The 18,762-nt window shown below is 39.9% G+C and overlaps 1 protein-coding gene across 2 annotated transcripts in view; it reads right to left on the reverse strand.

Annotated features, from left to right (window-relative positions):
* The window catches only part of vwa8 (von Willebrand factor A domain containing 8), a 207,607-nt gene that overhangs the window by 170,858 nt on the left and 17,987 nt on the right, over positions 1–18,762 (reverse strand). For both annotated transcript variants that reach the window (XM_078409361.1, XM_078409360.1), the window contains exons 3-4: positions 17,848–17,978; positions 6,886–6,996 (exon numbers count right to left, since the gene is read on the reverse strand). In XM_078409361.1, the coding sequence (XP_078265487.1) occupies positions 6,886–6,996; positions 17,848–17,978 (242 nt within the window). The remainder of the gene's footprint in view (positions 1–6,885; positions 6,997–17,847; positions 17,979–18,762) is intronic.

Below are 18,762 nucleotides of genomic sequence, written 5' to 3' on the forward strand. Positions count from 1 at the left end.
ATATATCACATATTCTTTCATCTTACCTCTTTGTATAGAAACTTGGTACGACCAGATTGGATATTGTGCTTCTCTAAATTGCAAAAATGATCGCACTTCAAATGTACTTCAGTTAAACTTTTGTTAATATTTCAAGTATACACAATTGTTATTAAAGAGCTGAACATCTAATTTATTTGAGCTCTGCTGTATGGCTCATACACTAATGTGGTGCTAAATATCATAATTATAGTATTTTAATTGCACAGACAAGCTTTCAGTAAATGATTTCCCACCAGACATTAAAAAAAACACCTACGCAACCATGAAGCATACGCATGTGCTAAAATCGCCTGGTATTCTGTTTGCCATAAAAGTCAACTAACAAGTAAACTTCAAAATTGCGGTAAGCATAATTCCACTGTTCAAGTCAACTGTCGATCAACATATGACCATGCAATATAAATGAAAAAATAATTAATCAGAAAGTACTCTGGCAGTTTACAAAAATATGCATGTAACATTAGACAGGATATCCCAGAGGCTTGGACTAACAATCTGAAATCTAGACACAAGTTGAAATCCCATGTGACAGCTGAATAACTTAAATTCAGTTAATAAATCTGGAACAAAAGAATAGCACCAATAATAGTGACAATGAAAATATCATATTAAAGCTTAATTGGTTCACCAACATCTTTTGGGAAAGAACTCTTATCTTTCCCTGCTACAGTTTATACATGACTCTAAATCTTACAGCAATCTGGTTAACTCTTGGTTGCCTGCCGAAAAGCCTGTTATTTCAATAGACAATAGACAATAGGTGCAGGAGGAGGCCATTCGGCCCTTCGAGCCAGCACCACCATTCAATGTGATCATGGCTGATAAAGGCATTTAAATTTACCAACTAGCAAATTCAAATGCACAGATGTGGGAGGTAACTGAAATACGTAGGAAAACCCACGCAGTCACAATAAGAGCATGCAATGTCCACTTAGGCAGCACCAAAGGTCAGGATCGAACTGGGATTGCTCGGCTCTGCAACAGCAGAACTAACTCCTGTTCCTCTGTGCAAAGATAGGTTTCATACTGAATCAGATACAGTTAAAAACACATGTTATGACAAACACATCAAAGATTTAATCCTTAATGTATCTGCCAACAAAAATCCCCAATTTTAAACAGTTGAGAAAGAATATGCAGACATAGCACTATTAAACAAGATCCTCTACTGGAAGAGAATGTGCTTCAGGCAACACAATTTAATGAAGAGTGCATGAGCTAACATTTATACAACAGCTCACAATGTCTCCGAAAATTTTCAACGGATTGCATGAACAATTCCGAAGGTAATTTCTATGATTATGCAGCACAAATATACAGCCATTTTTCATTCACAAATGCCGGAAAAGTGATCAGATTAATAATAATTTAGTTTGGTTCTGATAATATGAATAGTGAAGTCTTCAAGTCATGCATGCCAAGCCCTACATCCAATAGGCCTCCATTTATCATCTCAAATATTAATATCTATAACAATTTAAAACATGTTACGTGCAAAAATCTACATTTAAACCTACATTCAAGCTCCAGAGCAAGATTGGAACTAATGATCTTCTGACTCAGGAAGGAAAGCTACAGCTGAGCTAAACAACCAACAGAATGGAAATAATATGCCCAGCAGGTCAGGTACCAATTGCCAAAAAAGAGTTATTGTTGAAAAATCATTCAACTGAAATGTTAACACCATTTCTCTCTCTTTTTGGATGTTGCCTGATCTGTTGAATGATTCCAGTTTTATCAGGTTTCTAGCACTTTGTTTTTGAAACTAAAAGTAGCATTAATCAGTCTTAACCATTTTGTTGGGTATGATCATTTCAATTTTTAAAGAACGAAAATTCTATATTCATAAATGGGCCCACAAAGCACCTTTCATCTAATAGCTCTGGGACCAAAACTGCAGTTTGCATCTTTCTTAAATCTTATCAAAGACAGGCTGAGAAAGTCTGAGCGAGGCAATATTAAGTGTATCCACAAAGATACAAATACACAGATACAAAACAGTCAGTTTTAGAGTCATAGAGTGTTACAGTGTGGAAACAGGCCCTTCGGCCCAACTTGCCCATACCGGCCAACATGTCCCAGCTACACTCGTCCCACCTGCCAGCATTTGGTCCATATCCCTCCAAACCTGTCCAATCCATGTACCTGTTTAACTGTTTCTTTAATGTTGGGATAGTCCCTGCCACAACTACCTCCTCTGGCAGCTTGCTCCATACATACACCATCCTTTGTGTGAAAAAGTTACCCCTCAGATTTCTGTTAAAACTTTTCCCATTCACCTTAAACCCATGTCCTCTGGTCCTCGATTCTCCTACTCTGGGCAAGAGATTCTGTGCATTTACCCGATATATTTTACTTCAAATTTACTTAATTTCAAAATCATTCTCAAGCGCAAGAACACAATGAACACAAACATAAACATTCAACAGGCTAACTTGATTTTTTGCGAGGTAGCTTTTGCTTCTGATTAGCAGTGCATTTGAGGTGTGTAGTTAAATCTCACTCAGACAGGCATCCTCTCCAGGACTAACTGGCAAACTGACCAGCAAACTGACCAGCAGGTCTCTTCTCTATTTCTCAAAGCAGTGGGAAGACTGTACTGTACATCTGATTATTTTACCAAATAACTGTGAGTTAATGAATCACACTTTATTTTTTGATGTGCAGATTTAAAAAAAAAATAGGATCACTTAATCTCAGACTGAATAAAGTGAGATGATTGTCCCTCATTTCCACTGTGTGAAACAAACAGGTCAATGATTTCCACTCAAATGATGATCTGGCTTTAATAAACACCATCTCAAATGTGTGCATGCATTCATTCACAAGGTTCAGGTTGCAGTTAACACCAGAGTTAAAATAGAGGAAATCCAAAAGTTGGCTGAGATGAAAACAAAGAGAAGCACTCCTTTGTGGAAAAATCATACAGCCTGGATAGAATATGACTGAGGATGGAAATAATAGCTCAGGTCACAAACTTCCATAAAACTGTAAAGTAATAAATATTGCATTCTTGTTCCATAAGGGGAGGGTGGATACACTGAGTAAATTTTTTACAGCCGTTACTAAACAACAAAATTAACCACCATGTAGAAATCATGGGTTGAAAAGGAAAACCAACACTGATTTACCAAGAATAAACCATAAAAACTGGAATGAATTCTTCAACAAAATAACAAAGAGGGTTAATGAGAACGATGCAACATTTGTTTTCCATATCGATTTTTAACAGGGAAATATCCAAATAATACTCGTTAGCCGACTTGAAATGTGTGAGATTAAAGAGGCAGTGGCAGCATAGTTGTGGAACTGCTAAAGAATAGATAATATATTTGTGGCAATGAATTATTTCTCTAACCGAAGGGAAGTATGTAGTGTCATCTGCAGCATTGGTATAAGGAATACTGCTCTTGTTGATGCATATTAATGATCTAAACAATTTTAAAGCATATACTTGTAGCTACAAAACATAGAAGCATAGTAAACACGAGGACAACAGTAGCGGGTTTTATTTCTCCAAAACTGTAGAAATAGACAGACACATATTGCCTGAAGCATAATGTAGAGCTCTCCTTCTCCATCCCCTTCCATCTATATCCCTTTTGTCTGGTTTCACACCTCTTCTACCCTTATCTCCTACTCACACTTATTGTTTTTCACCTCTGGTCTTTTGTCGTCACCTCTTGTCCAACCATCAGCCAATCATCCCCCCCTCACCTGTATCCACCTTTCACTTGCTAGGCTTTGTCCTGCCCACACCTCTCTCCCCCACCACAGTCAGTCTGTCGAAGGGTTCCAACAAGAAACATCATCCATTCATCATTCTCCTGAGATGTTGCCTGACCCGTTGAGTTACTCCAACATTTTGTGTCTATCTTCGGTGTAAACCAGCATCTGCAGTTCCTTCCTACTCCTTGAAATCAATGATGGGTGCAAATCTGATCTTTCAATTTCAATTCTTCGATCACAATTATCAATTTCCTGGGCCTGGAGGTCTTCAATCGATCATTCTGCTGCGAAGCAGCTCGGTTCTGTCTAGTTACACCTTATAATGGATCCACCATCCTGCTAAAAATAGCAAACATCTCCTGCAGTGTTATTTGAGCGACATCACTCAATTAGGATGAAAGAACCAAGATAATTTTGAGTTGACCTGTTGGATTTATAATATAATGAGGTAATATAATGAGGAGATAGATTGTGTGTCATTCAATAAATTATTACAATTTAACTATTTTGGGAGGAATGTGTTTAAATCACAAAAAAAGAATAAATTGGACACCAGTTGGTTCTTGTTTCTCAAAAGGTTAACAAAGTTCTGGAGTATGTTGCCAACTGAACTGTGTCATGTCTCTTCATGACATTTTCAAAAATGATGTTCTGAATTCTATGAAAAGGAAGCCCGGAATCATGAGTATGGATTAATAATTAGAGTTTACCATCTTAGAGTTTACCATCTTAGTTACAACTGTTTATTTTTGGTTTAATAATACAAAAGCTCAGTCTTTAAAGGCCCCAGATGACAGTGCAGAAGAGGTGTCAGCCATGTAACTACCATTATTTGGAAAAGTACACAAAAAACACCAATTAATTCCACTCAAATATCTCATATTTAAATGGGTAATGTATCAGTGTGCCTATTTGAACATAGAAATATAATTACAACATTTTTACAGATAAGGTTGCCCTTTACATCAAGAATGATAGTAATTATTACCTCTGAGTCATATTGAAGATCAAGCTGTATGACAGCTCGAGGAAAGAGTAAATTGCATTTTACATAATGCCACAATTACACTGTCCTGATTCATCCTCTTATGAATTTGTATTAATTAAATAACATTTTTCATAAGCACTAAAAAACCGTACAATATTATCTAATCAAATATGGCTATTTCATGTAAATAGGGATATCATACTTTTGTATTTACTATTAGTTTACATCACCTGCAATTCTGCTTTGAGATGGCTTCTCAGAGCAGCTTGTGGTCGAGCACACTAGGGAAAAGGCAATTCTGGATTTGGAGTTGTGCAATGAAGCAGACTTGATTAGGGAACTTAAGGTGAAGCAACTCCGAGGAGTTAGCATTCATAATATGATAGCATTCAACCTGCAGTTTGAGAGGGAGAAACTGAAATTGGAGTATCAATGTTACAGTTGAGTAACTACAGAGGCATACGGAAGGAGCTGGATCTCATTGATTCGAAGGGGACCCTTGCAGGAATGACAATGGACAAAAAATGGCAGGAGATTCTGGGAGTAATTTGGACGACATGGGATCTTTTCATCCCAAAGAGGAAGAAACATACCAAGGGAGAATTAGGTCACTGTGGCTGACAAAGAAAGTCAGCATTAAGGCAAAAGAGAAGGCACAGAACATGGCAGAGATTAGTGGGAAGTTGGAGGAATGGGAAGCTTTTAAAAAGGCATTGAAAAAAACAAAAAGGGGAGGAAAGATGAAATGTGAAGGTAGGCTAGCCAACAACATAAAAAGGGATACCAAGGTGGTGCTGCAGTAGAGTTGCTACCTTACAGCGCCAGAGATCTGTGTTCGATCCTGACTGCAGGTGCCTGTCTGTACAGTTTGTACGTTCTCCCCGTGACCTGCATAGATTTTCCCCAGGAGCTCTGGTTTCCTCCCACACTCCAAAGACATAGGATTGTAGGTTAATTGGCTTGGTAAAATTGTAAATTGTCCCTAGTGTGTGTAGGATAGTGTTAATGAGCAGGGATCGGTGGTCAGCGCCAACTCGTGGGCCGAAGGGCCTGTTTCCACGCTATATCCCTAAACTAAAAAAATTAAGTTTATACAGTTTTTAAAGAGTAACATAGAAACAAGAGAGCACATTCAAACACTGGAAAATTACGCTGGAGAAGTAACAATGGAGAACAAAAAAATGAGGGGTGAACTGATTAAGTTATTTTTGGGTCAGTCTTCAAAGTAGAAGGCACCAGCAGTGTGCCAGAAATTCACAGTGAAAGATCTGCAGTCGCTATTACTGAGGAGAAGGTGCTCAGGAAGCTGAAAGGTCTGAAGGTGTATAAGTTACCTTGACCACATGGACTACACTCTAGGGTTATCAGAGATAGCTCTTCGTCACCTTTCAAGAATCAGGGGGTATGGGGAGAAGGCGGGAACGGGGTACTGATTGAGAATGATCAGCCATGATCACATTGAATGGCGGTGCTGGCTCGAAGGTCCGAATGGCCTCCTCCTGCACCTATTGTCTTGTCTAGTAGAGTCAGGAATGTTTCCAGAGGATTGGAAAATCGCAAATGTACCTCCAGTGTTTAAGAATGGAGTGATGCAAAAGAAAGGAAATTACAGGCTTCTGACTTCTGTGGTTGGTAAAATTTTAGAGTGCATTACGAAGGATGAGGTAATGTGGTACTGGGAAGCACATGATAAAACAGGCGAAAGTCAGCATGGTTTTATTAAGGGGAGATCTTGCCTGACAAATCTGTTGGGAGTTTCTTGGGGAGGTAACAAACAGGATGGACAAAGGAGAGTCAGTGGATGTTGTTTACTTGGATTTTCAGAAGGCCTTTGATAAGGATGGATAGAAGATTGGCTGACTGGAAGAAGGCATGGGGTCCTTTTCTGCTGTGCTGCCAGTGACTCGTGATGTTCACGTGATGCTTGACCTGCTGAGTTTTCCAGAATTCTGCTTTTTTGTACTTGTGCCGCCTTTTCAATGCCTGAGTCTTCCTAATATGATATGACACATTTTGATTCAATCCTGCTTTCCCTTTTCCATTTCATTAATGTGAAGATGAATTTTCAAAATAAAAACGTGTTCCTATTAATGAACAAATTGGTTCAACAACTAAGTATAACTCACCTGATCGACGTAAAAGGCTGTTCCTGCCCGAATTTCTCTGCGTTGCTTAAGGTCTGTTTCAGTGGTATCTCTGGACAAGGCCATGTACTCCACCTCTCGCTTGGTCAATTCCTATGGTGGAATACAATTAGTCAGGCTTTTAATATAATACTTCCACCATTGACACTTGACAGATTAAAGAACTTAGTTAACATATTTCACTGTCAGCAAGTTATCCTGACAAGATGATAGCAAAGATAAGTAATGATGCAGATGATTGGGTTTAAATAGTGATATGACAATAAATTAAACATTTGGCTGGAGTATCACCAACAATTCAGGCAAAGAAATAAGAAACCAAGACACCAAATATGAGAAAGGACAGGCCAAGGAAAGGAACACAGTTGATGAAAGCAGAGAATTAAGACTTCCTAGGTAGACACAAAATGCTGGAGTAACTCAGTGGGTCAGGCAGCATCTCGGGAGAGAAGGAATGGGTGACATTTCGGGTCGAGACCCTTCTTCAGACAGGTTAGGGGAGGGGGTGGGACAAAAATAGGATGTAGTCGGAGACAGGAAGACTAGTGGGAGAACTGGGAAGGGAGAGGGGATAGAGAGGGGAAGCAGGGACTATCTGAAGTTAGAGAAGTCAATGTTCATACCGCTGGGGTGTAAACTGCCCAAGCGAAATATGAGGTGCTGTTCCTCCTACTTATCCTTGGACCATGACCCTACAGACAAGCACCAGGCCTTAATCTCCAACACCATTATTGATCTCATCTCTTCTGGCTCCCTGCCTCCAAAAGCCTCCAACCTTATCGTTCCCCAACCCCGCATGGCCCGCTTTTACCTTCTCCCCAAAATCCACAAACAGAACTGTCCTGGCAGACCCATTGTTTCTGCTTGTTCATGTCCCACCAAATTAATTTCCATCTACCTCGACTCCATCCTATCCCCTCTGGTCTGATCCCTCCCTGCCTATGTCCAAGACACCTCACATGCTCTCCGTCTCCTCAATAACTTCCATTTTCCAGGCCCCCGCTCCCTCATCTTTACTATGGATGTCCACTCACTCGACACCTCCATCCCCCACCAGGGGGGTATTAAAGCCATCCGTTTCTTTCTCGACTGCAGAACCAGCCAATTTCCATCTACCAATACTCTCCTGCGCCTAGCAGAGCTGGTCCTTACCCTCAACAACTTCTCCTTTGACTCCTCCCACTTCCTGCAAATCCAAGGCGTAGCTATGGGCACTCGCATGGACCTTAGCTATGACTGCCTCTTTGTAGGGTACGTCGTACAATTTTGTGTCTACCTTCGATTTAAACCAGCATCTACAGTTTTGTTTCCTAATTAAGACTTCCTCATGTGGCTCTCGAATTTAAGAACAGGAACAGGAGTTGGCCATTCTAAACATTGACCCCACCTCACCAATCAGTAAGATCACAGCTGATTAGAGTGTGGCCTCAATTCCCCTAAAATTCCATGATACCCCTCAAGTCGAAAGGTCAGTGTTGATATTCAATGATTCTGCCTCCATAGTCCTCTGGGATAGAGAATTCTAAAGATTTACAACCATCTGAGAAAATAAATTCCTTCCCAACTTCATCTTCTGTGCTGATTCTGATGCAATGTTATCAGTTCTAAATTTCTCCCATGAGGGAAAACATCCACCCTGTTGATTACCCACAGGACCTCACACAATAGATCAGCTCTTACTTTGCCAAATTCCAACAGGGTCAGTTTATTCAAACATTCTGCAGAAAACCATCTCTTTACCCACGAACCAATGGAATGAATCTTCTTTAAACTGCTTCCAAACTAAGCATATTTCTCTCTAAATAGAAGATAAAACTATACAGAATAATAAAAAGGAACTGCATATGCTAGTTTATACCAAAGATAGATACAAAATGCTGGAGTAACTTAGCATCTCTGGAGAAAATGGACAGGTGATATTTAGGGTCGGGACCCTTCTTCAGATTGACTATACAGAGTATTCAAACTATACAGAGTACTTCTGCTGTGGTTTATCAACACCCTGAATATGTGTAGCAAGACTTATAATAATAATAATAATAAGCATTTATTTTATATAGCGCCTTACCAGAAGCTCAAAGCGCTTTACAAAAACAATCATAACATAAAAACAAACAAACTATCCTAACGGAGAAGCGGCGAATAAACAGCGCCAGCGTCCTCTCACGTCAGGGTCCGGCAGTATACAACACAAAGCACAGGACACACAGATACAATTTATAACACAACAGCCATCACAGTTTGTGTTGATTGCTCCAGGCACACCCTCACTGTGATTGCCATTTATTTTCTTGTCCTCTGTTCACTCACACTCACAGAACCCCAGTTATTTACAATATATATTAACGATTTAGACGAGGGAATTAAATGTGACATCTCCAAGTTTGTGGATGACACAAAACTGGGTCACAGTGTGAGCTGCAATGAGGATGCTATGAGGCTGCAGGGTGACTTGGATAGGTTGGGTGAGTGGGCAGATGCATGACAGGTGCAGTATATTGTGGATAGATGTGAGGTTATCTACTTTGGTGGCAAGAACAGGAAGGCAGATTATTATCTGAATGGTGTCAGATTAGGAAAAGGGGAGGTGCAACGAGACCTTGTACATCAGTCACTGAAAGTAAGCATGCAGGTACAGCAGGAAGTGAAGAAAGCTAATGGCATGTTGGCCTTCATTGCAAGAGGATTTGAGTTTAGGAGCAAGGGGATCCTACTGCAGTTGTACAGGGCCCTGGTGAGACCACACCTGGAGTACTGTGTGCAATTTTGGTCTCCTAATTTGAGGAAGGACATTATTGCTATTGAGGGCTTGCAGCTTAGGTTCACCAGGTTAATTCCAGGGGTGGCGGGACTGACATATGATGAAAGAATGGGTTGACTGGGCTTGTATTCATTGGAATTTAGAAGGATGAGAGGGGATCTTATTGAAACATATAAAATTCTTAAAGGATTGGATAGGCGAGATGCAGGAAAATTGGTCCCGATGTTGGGGGAGTCCAGAACCAGGGGTCACAGTTTAAGAATAAGGCGTAGGCCATTTAGGACCGAGATGAGGAAAGACTTCTTCACCCAGGGAGTTGTGAATCTGTGCAATACTCTGCCACAGAAGGCAGTGGAGGCCAATTTACTGGATGTTTTCAAGAGAGTTAGATTTAGCTCTTAGAACTAAAGTAATTAAGGGATTTGGGGAAAAAGCAGGAATAGGGTGTTGATTTTAGATGATCAGCTATGATCATTTTGAATGGCAATGCTGGCTCGAAGGGCCAAATAGCCTACTCCTGCACTAATTTTTTCTATGTTTTCTATCTCCCATCCCCAATTCTCTAACACCCATTCACACTAGTGCCAATTTATAGTGGCCAATTAATCTCTCAGCCCACATCTTTGGGATGTGGGAGGAAATCGAAGCACTCAAAGGAAATCCATGCGGTCACAGGGAGAACATGTATACTCCACACAGACAGCACTCGAGACAAGCATGTGAGTGAGGAAAAGAGGAAAAGAGCTGTATACTAATAACTTTTTTATTATTTTAATTAATTTAGTTATATAATCTTGCACTTAAATTTAATATTTACTCATTACAGTTCCACCACCGATTTCCTGGCACTCTTGGTTCCAGAGCTTTGCTGGTTTATCCAGCCGGCCAAGGAAGTCGCCTATGGGGATAGATGTGCTGGCTCCAGCTTGGCTGGAGTTCCAGAGCCCCAGCCACAGGTTGCAAATTCAACCCACCGATCGGCCGTGGAAGTCCCGATGAGGTCGAGATTGGCTGCCTTGCCCAGCCTAGGTGCCACATTTTCGGGGAGACTTCCAGGGCAGGGGGATTTCAAGAGGGCTCTCGTAATTTTGTCCGGATTTCAATGATTAGCGGCTATTTCTCGCGGAACCCCTAGCGACTTCTAGTGGAACCCTAGTGTTCATTTCTTTCTTTTTCTTTTCTTTGATCTGATTTCTCCGTCGGTAAATGCGATTTTGGCAAAGTGAAAAACGCAGAAATCATGCAAAAAGCGCAGAAAATTGATTTTTAAAATGCGGAAATCCGCGGAAATGTGGAAAATTCAAATGCCCATTGGCCCACAATGCCTGTGCCAAATATTATGTCAAGTTTAACTAATCTTGTCTGCATGCACATAATCCATACTTCTCCATTCCCTGCATATCAAATTTGCCTATCAAAAAGTCTTTTAAATGCCATTGTCACATCTGCTTCCAACACCACCCCTTGCAGTGAGTTCTCGGCACCCGCCACTGTCTGTGTAAAAAACTGCAAACATCTTTGAACTTTCCCCCTCTTACCTTAAAGCTATATCCTCTCATCTTTCCATTCTGGGAGAAAGGTTCAGACTGTCTACCCCTTCTATTTCTCTCATAATTTTATACTTCTATTAGGTTTCCCATCAGCCTCTGATGCTCCAGAGAAAACAAGCCAAGTTTGTCCCACCTCTCGCAATAGCTAATATCATGTAATCCAGACAGCATTCTGGTAAACTCCTTCTGCAACTTCTCCAAAGCCTCCCCATCCTTCCTGTAATGGGGTGATCAGCACTGGAAACAATACTCCAAATGAGGCCTAACCAAACTTTTATAATGCTGAACATGGAATATATCAGGGTATAAAATAGAAAAAATACACAGCTCATATGAACTCAGTCATTCCGAGTTTGGAGTAAGGTACTGAGGGACCCACAAAAAGGAAAGGGGTTACATAAATGCAAGTCTTTCCTTCTGCTAAAAGCATTGTGTAGCATAGGTTATTGTTGCAATGGTAGATGTGGTTTGCTAGTATTTGCAGCAGTAAAAACTTTACTTTCACACAGCATAGCAACTGAAATTGAAATCAAGATGCTCTGGTTTTGAAGTAGACTAGTCTTCCTGTATGAAATGTGCTCTTCAGCTTCTACTTATCACCAGATGTACAGCAGCTCCATCAACGTCTGGTTCAATTTTGATTTATAGAAACTGCAGCAGGCGAAATGAGGGTAGGAGAACACTAATGTAATCAGTCAAAATCACTTCAAAATGCATTTTCATGATATATTCACACCTCAGGGTATGATGGAGGTATTTTACATATCATTTTTCCTTCGTCGCACCATTTCTTTCTCTCTTTTTTGTCTCCAAGGAGGTGATATTAGTACTGAGAATTGGATCTGGATGTGCGAGTCATTTTGGTATGGGAGGCATTTGATCGATGAGCTGGTTCTTCTCAGCCTACCCATTTTCAATGTTCATTAAGAATGCAGACAAAAGAGGTCATATTATAGTGAATCTGAAGCCCAACTGAAGCCCAAAAGAAAAATGGTGAAAATAAATAAAATTATGCCTACAGGAGTTAGTACTTTAATTCAATCCAAAATCTGTGATGTACGTCATTGAAAATAACTAAATAGATGTTTCCCATGTTAACTTTTAGGGAAAAAGGCACATCTAAATTAATAATTATGATATCCAAGGAAAACAAACATATTTAAGGAGCTTGCTAAAATGTGCATCTTAAATTGTAGACTCACTGTAATTAAAATAGTTACAAGGAAGGGGACAACTCATTAGGAAATTGTTCCCAAGACCTCTCTATCTTGGGAATTTAAGAACATTTATTATAATAAACAGAAATATTCTCAGAAACCAAGTCGATCCAACAGCAATTATCATGATTAGTAATACCATTTTCTTCCAACAACTCTTCTTTGTTGATCTATTCTATGGGGCTTACTTGGTTCCACACTTCAAAGTCTGATTGGACTTTGATTTGTTGTTTCCCTTCCTCCCTACACCTTCACATAGAGAGTGTGCAAATGATTCTTTCTTAGATCAAACTCATCTGCATGCTGCTACTTGGCAATAACCATAAGTGCGGCATCAATTTCCAGTGCCAACTCTTCCCCCAGCTATGTTAACAGATTACTTCCCCAACATCTGAATAAAGAATAATATCATTTATTTAAACACAAGAAATGTCAAAGCTATGGATCTTACTCACATAGCTGCTCCATTACAAAAACTTTCATGTGCCTAATTGGAGTTCAGCTGAAACCTTCAATAAAAGAAAAATCACCTCTTGGTTTGACTTGTTCATATCTTTTCTGGCCAGTATCCCATTTAGGTCAACCAAAATGCTACTGTCTTTATGCTACAGTCATTATTCCTGCCTTCACTGACACACTTCAAATTTAAAATTCTCTCCTTATATTCCAATGCCTTCATGGCCTCAGTCTCATCCAGCCCTTTACTTTTTACACTACTCTCAGATCCAGCACCATGCAAAGTCATCACCATGATTTCACTCAACTAAGTCAAACTCAACTTTTCCTCACATCTTCTGAATTTTTTTCCATAGAATTCTCCATTTCCTTTTCCTCTTTTAACACTCTCCCCAAATCCCATCTTTAATTGAAGTGTTTAATCTTCCTTTAATGCTTCCCTCTTTTTTTTTTTAAATGCAAGCTTATGTTGCGCCAATGCTGATGTTGCTCCAACCTCTGATGTTAAAAAGAAACACATTAGTTAGAGATGTTTATTACCCAATGTGCCATTTAAAAAATAAAAATAGATGTGTATATCTATTGACTATTGAAACAGCTATTCAAAGAAATTCCAACGATTTTTATTTTCCTTAAAACTTTCTTAATTATATGCAAGGTTTTACAAAGCAGGTAACCCCTTCCCAGGTGCAAAGTAACCCTAATCAGCAGATGAGATCCAGAATTCAATAGTCAAAACTGCATCTTTGCAGAGATATATCCAACAGGTAACTCCTTTGTTTGCTGACTTTCATATTTTAAAAATAAACTGTAACCCAAGAAGAAGAAAATATTTGGAAATTCAATTGCGTAATATTTTTTCTGGATAGGCAAATTAAAATTACTTTCTTTTTCACCAGAGTGAAACATTGCTGGGTCGTTTCACGTCACTCAAGATATATGAAAGGACAATTTGGCACAATCAATAACTCTTGCAAGCCTATGTTATTTTTGGTTTGTTCATTCCCTATTTCCCAGCTCCAATGGGGACAATATTACCCAGACATAGCAGTGATGTCATTACCTCTACACTGTTCCTTTTGAAGCACTGCAGAGGAAACGTAGCCATACTGTTTTGGAGGAGTTATCCATCACTGGTCACCCCTGGGATAATGTGGCCTTCACCTTGTTTCATTGAATTGGAAGTCTTGCATGGACAGCATGTACTACATACATTCATGGGGCGTGCCCATCTTATCTCCTGGCAGAATGGAGAGGGGAGGGGGAACATAGAATGGCATGGTCCGCAGAAGTTTGGTCAGACTCATCACAATAACTGGGATGGACAGAATGCAGTAATGGTAACATGCACATTTGATGCAGCCATACATTTTTTCAGAACGATGGTCATGCTGTGTACACTTCACTCGTTTATCCCTGTTAGTTTGCATATTACGTTTCCGCAGATGTTCAATTTCTGGATACAATGTCTGGGTGATTGCCACAGTGCAGAAGTGGAGTAAGAACCACACCTGTACCAGATACAGCAACAGCACAAACACCTTGCACCTGGTGAGCAGGTTCTCTCTTGCAGTTGAGAGGGCACACCATACGCACATTCTCAGTTTCTGCATTATCTTGGCTACATACTCCAATCAACTCCAGGGGTGGCACGGTGGCGCAGCGGTAGAGTTGCTGCCTTACAGCGAATGCAGCGCCGGAGACTCAGGTTTGATCCTGACTACAGGTGCTGTACTGTACGGAGTTTGTACGTTCTCCCCGTGTCCTGCGTGGGTTTCCTCCGAAATCTTCGGTTTCCTCCCACACTCCAAAGACGTACAGGTTTGTAGGTTAATTGGGTGGGCAAATGTAAAAATTGTCCCTAGTGGGTGTAGGATAGTGTTAATGTGCGGGGATCGCTGGGCGAGGCAGACCCGGTGGGCCGAAGGGTCTGTTTCTGCGCTGTATCTCTAAATCTAAAAATCTAAAAATCTCTTGATGCATGGCCCAGCTCCTCCAAACCATATACCCGGCACCTTTAGATAAACAGACCTTATGATGAAAGGAACAAAGGATTTATCGGGCCATTTGCTAAAGTACATACGATTCCCTTATATTGGAATGAGCTCCAGCCCTGTAAACCAATGAGATTAGTTGCTGGTGCATGTCAATCTGCGGACTGACAGTGCGTCTGTATTCAAGGAAATATCAGTAAGATCCAGATCTGTAAGCAGTCTTCCTTCCTGCCATACTTATACCTTCTAGTCTTATGTTTTTAATATTTTGATGCTAGAGCTGGCACACCAAGTAAATAATGGGGAAGGAGCCAATTATATTTCTCGTCAGAAAGCACAAATAGTTGTGGGGAGAAAATGAAAAAGATGGGGACAATCCAAATGGTAGGCATTGGATTTACTAGGCAAGAATTCCTTTTCTCAACATTTCACATACTTCTTTCAATTTAGCTTTAAAGTTTTCAAAAATGAAAGCATAATTTAATCTGATCATATCTGTTGGCGCTGAACAATGAACCTGCTTAGGATGGGAGTAATAGTCCCTGCATTGCCAATGAAAGCACACATAGCCTCATCTCTCGCCCTTAAGATATATTTTCCAGGTTATAATCAAATAATTGTTGACGTCAACTCCTCTAGGTGTGAGTTAGGAGCGCCTTTCCAAAGTAAATGCTAAGAATTGATCAGAATGGAGACATATTGGCAGAGCTAAAATAGCAATAAAGAATAGTTGGATGTTTGGAGTCAGTGTGGAACCAGAAAATATAAGGAACAGAGGCCAAGCCGACTGACAACAAAAGCTGAAGTAGAAGGAGTAGAAAGATGAATTGGGGGAAAAAAGAAAAACAGGGATGCGTGACTGACGGAAGGATTAACTGAGTTGCAAAATGAAGTGATCAAGCTGTTGTTTTTTTTTTCTAAGCCTCCCAGGCTACAGAGAAATTTTATCAACATTCTCCTTACAACCAATAATATTTTTGATCTCAATGCAGCAAGCATCTTTTACAAAGACACGAGCCACTTCAGTGTCTTTTGACGGGAAGCTGTTCATTCATTCAAATTTAGTAAGAGAAGAAAAAGCCTCCAAAAAAGGTCATAAATTGGAAGGCATTCTTTGTTTCAGTGTTAACAAACATATAACCTTACCCCAATATAGACAAAAGCTGGAAAATGTCACATCTAAATTGGACAGTGATTAATCCCTGCTGCATGCTTCTAAATGTACACATCTACCACAACAGAATTCTTTAAATACAGTGCACAACGAAACAGTATTTAGTAGATTATAAATTTGTTCCATTAAAACGCCACGAAAGTCAAGAAAAATGAAAAATGTTAGATCCCTTTCTCTCTATTGTATTTTACCAGGTCACATGGACCCTTAAAAGACACTTGGACAGTTACATCGATAGGACAGGCTTAGAGGGATATGGGCCAAATGCAGGCAAAAGGGACTAGCTTAGATGGGCATCTATGATAACCTGCTCTTTAATTTATCCATATTTCTTTTCACGCCTTCACATTTCTCGTCTGATTCTTTTTCTCATAAACTCTCTGCTTGCTCCTGACCCGCATCTAATTAATTCTTGTTTCTAAATTCCTTCTACCAGCCAATATTTCCATATATCCTGTGTTATTTTTACACACTACTTTACTCCATTTTTATTCCTCACTTTCTCATAAACCCAGGGTATGCAGCAAGATGGAAGCAACAGCCGGTCAGGCTACCATGCAGGAGATAAAATGCCTGGGTGCTTATGTGAGAGGGAAACTGAGGATTTGAAGTGGAGACTGATGCTTTATGGTTTGAATGTGCAGGGAGGAGGGGTTTGTATTTGCACAATGACTTTATGGTATCTGGTGTAATCGGTGCGCAGACCTGGACCCAAGCACCACTGTGCTGGCAATATTCAAAGGAGAGAGGTCTGAACTTGTACATATCAGCACATTGGAGTGGAATTTATGTGGCTAATATAAAGGATTGGGGCAATTAGCAAATTTTAGACCATAAATGATTTGTATGGCTTTTGTGGGAAAGCAAAAAGTGGTCTCAATCATCAAAGTGGCGGCTTGAGAACCAATGATACATCCAAGATTTCCCAACTCTCTTCAGACGTGGAATAAATCTGGATAGTGCCAAACCTGTCAAGGGAAAATGCACGAGGTTGGGTTCCAAAACTTGTAGCCTTAATTGCCCATGAATATATTTCTAACAAAGACTTAAGCAGGCTTGCTAACGATCAATGATGAAACAGGCAAGTATAAAGTATCTGTGTGAATTGTTATTTTAGTGTTAAATGTCTTAGTCATGTTACTGAATTTTGTTTAAGGTAGATAAACTCAAGAAGAAACATCAGTCTGAAGAAGGGTCTCGACCCGAAACGTCACCCATTCCTTCTCTCCAGAGATGCTGCCTGTCCCACTGAGTTACTCCAGCATTTTGCAGTTCTATCCTACACATGAGGAGACAACTTTGTCAACTTGTCTAAGGGAACATTTAGTCTTAATTTGGTTGAACAGATAAAGCATTGAATTAGCATAATTAACTGAATGAAGTTTTGAAGAATGCCCGTGGATATGGTAAGCTTTCGAGTTGTGATGAATTAGTGGGCAGTGATGCCAGAAGGATTCACTCGATTCAGGATTCACTCAATATGTGGAAAGTGATTTCATGACTAAGACAAAATAAGATTGAAATTTGAGTTGTTTGAAGTAAAACTCTCAGGCAACAGATTTCATATAAACAACACAACCTCCAATGTTCAAATATGGTACCAAAATGTGCAATGGTACTGGCTTCTGGGTTTTTTTCCAGAAGCTATGCCATTCTTACTTTATACTCATACATTGTTCAATTGTAGACTGATTTATTTTCCATATTAAAATTGTTCTTCACATCATTAACAAATTAAAATGATATTTTTCAGTTCATATAGCATTTGTTTCTGAACAAGAAAATGACTCACCAAATATTGCATAGCAATAGAGCGTCGTAAAGGACCAGGTGGCCCAATTAAGAACACATCTTGTCCCAGCAAATCTTTTTGCATGATCCATCGAAGATGCTGTACGAGAGACTGAGGTAAGGGCTCCAACACTGTTGAGAGAAGGAACGCACACTTAATTGACATCTTCATCATGGCAGCAATCTGACCCCAGAACTTGCACTATTGGGGTCAGAATTTTTACAACAGTAACAAAAGTCCTCTGCAAAAATGGGATGCATGATAAAACTCTGTTGTTTTAGTCAGATCGTGAGTAAGATGCTATTTGTATGGAGTTTGTACGTTCTATCTGTGACCACGTGGACTGTTTCCGGTGCTCCAGTTTCCTACCACACTTCAAAACTGTACAGGTTTGTAGGTTATTTGGCCTCTGTAAATTATAAATTGTCCCTCGTGTGTAGGATAGTGCTAGTGTGCAGGGTGATCGCTGGTCAGCGTGGACTCGGTGGGCCAAAGGACTTGTTTCCATGCTGTATCTCCAAAAAGAAAATCCAGGATTTTGATGCAATGATGATGAAAGAATTGCAATATGCTTCCAATCAGAAGGATGTGTATTTTAAAAGGGAACATGCCTGTCATGGTGCTCCCATGCAATAAATGACCTTGATGTGGATTTGGGAAGTATAATTGAACAAGCCTTGTGCGGTTGCTTGTGCATCTTTTAGATGCTACTTGCTATGGTACATAGGAGTACAAAGTTTTGATAGGAGTACAAAGCTGAAAAAGAGCTACATTTTTTAATCACATTCAAAACCTGTGCCTTGTAGGTGATTTGAAAGACTTTGGGGAGTCAAGATGGATATTCTGAGTGGATTGGGGCAATATTTTCCAAAGTGTTTTTACCTGAAATGACAAAGCTACTTTTTTTCTATTTTA

Source organism: Rhinoraja longicauda, chromosome 12 (assembly GCF_053455715.1).
Source record: "Rhinoraja longicauda isolate Sanriku21f chromosome 12, sRhiLon1.1, whole genome shotgun sequence".
NCBI lineage: Eukaryota > Metazoa > Chordata > Chondrichthyes > Rajiformes > Arhynchobatidae > Rhinoraja > Rhinoraja longicauda.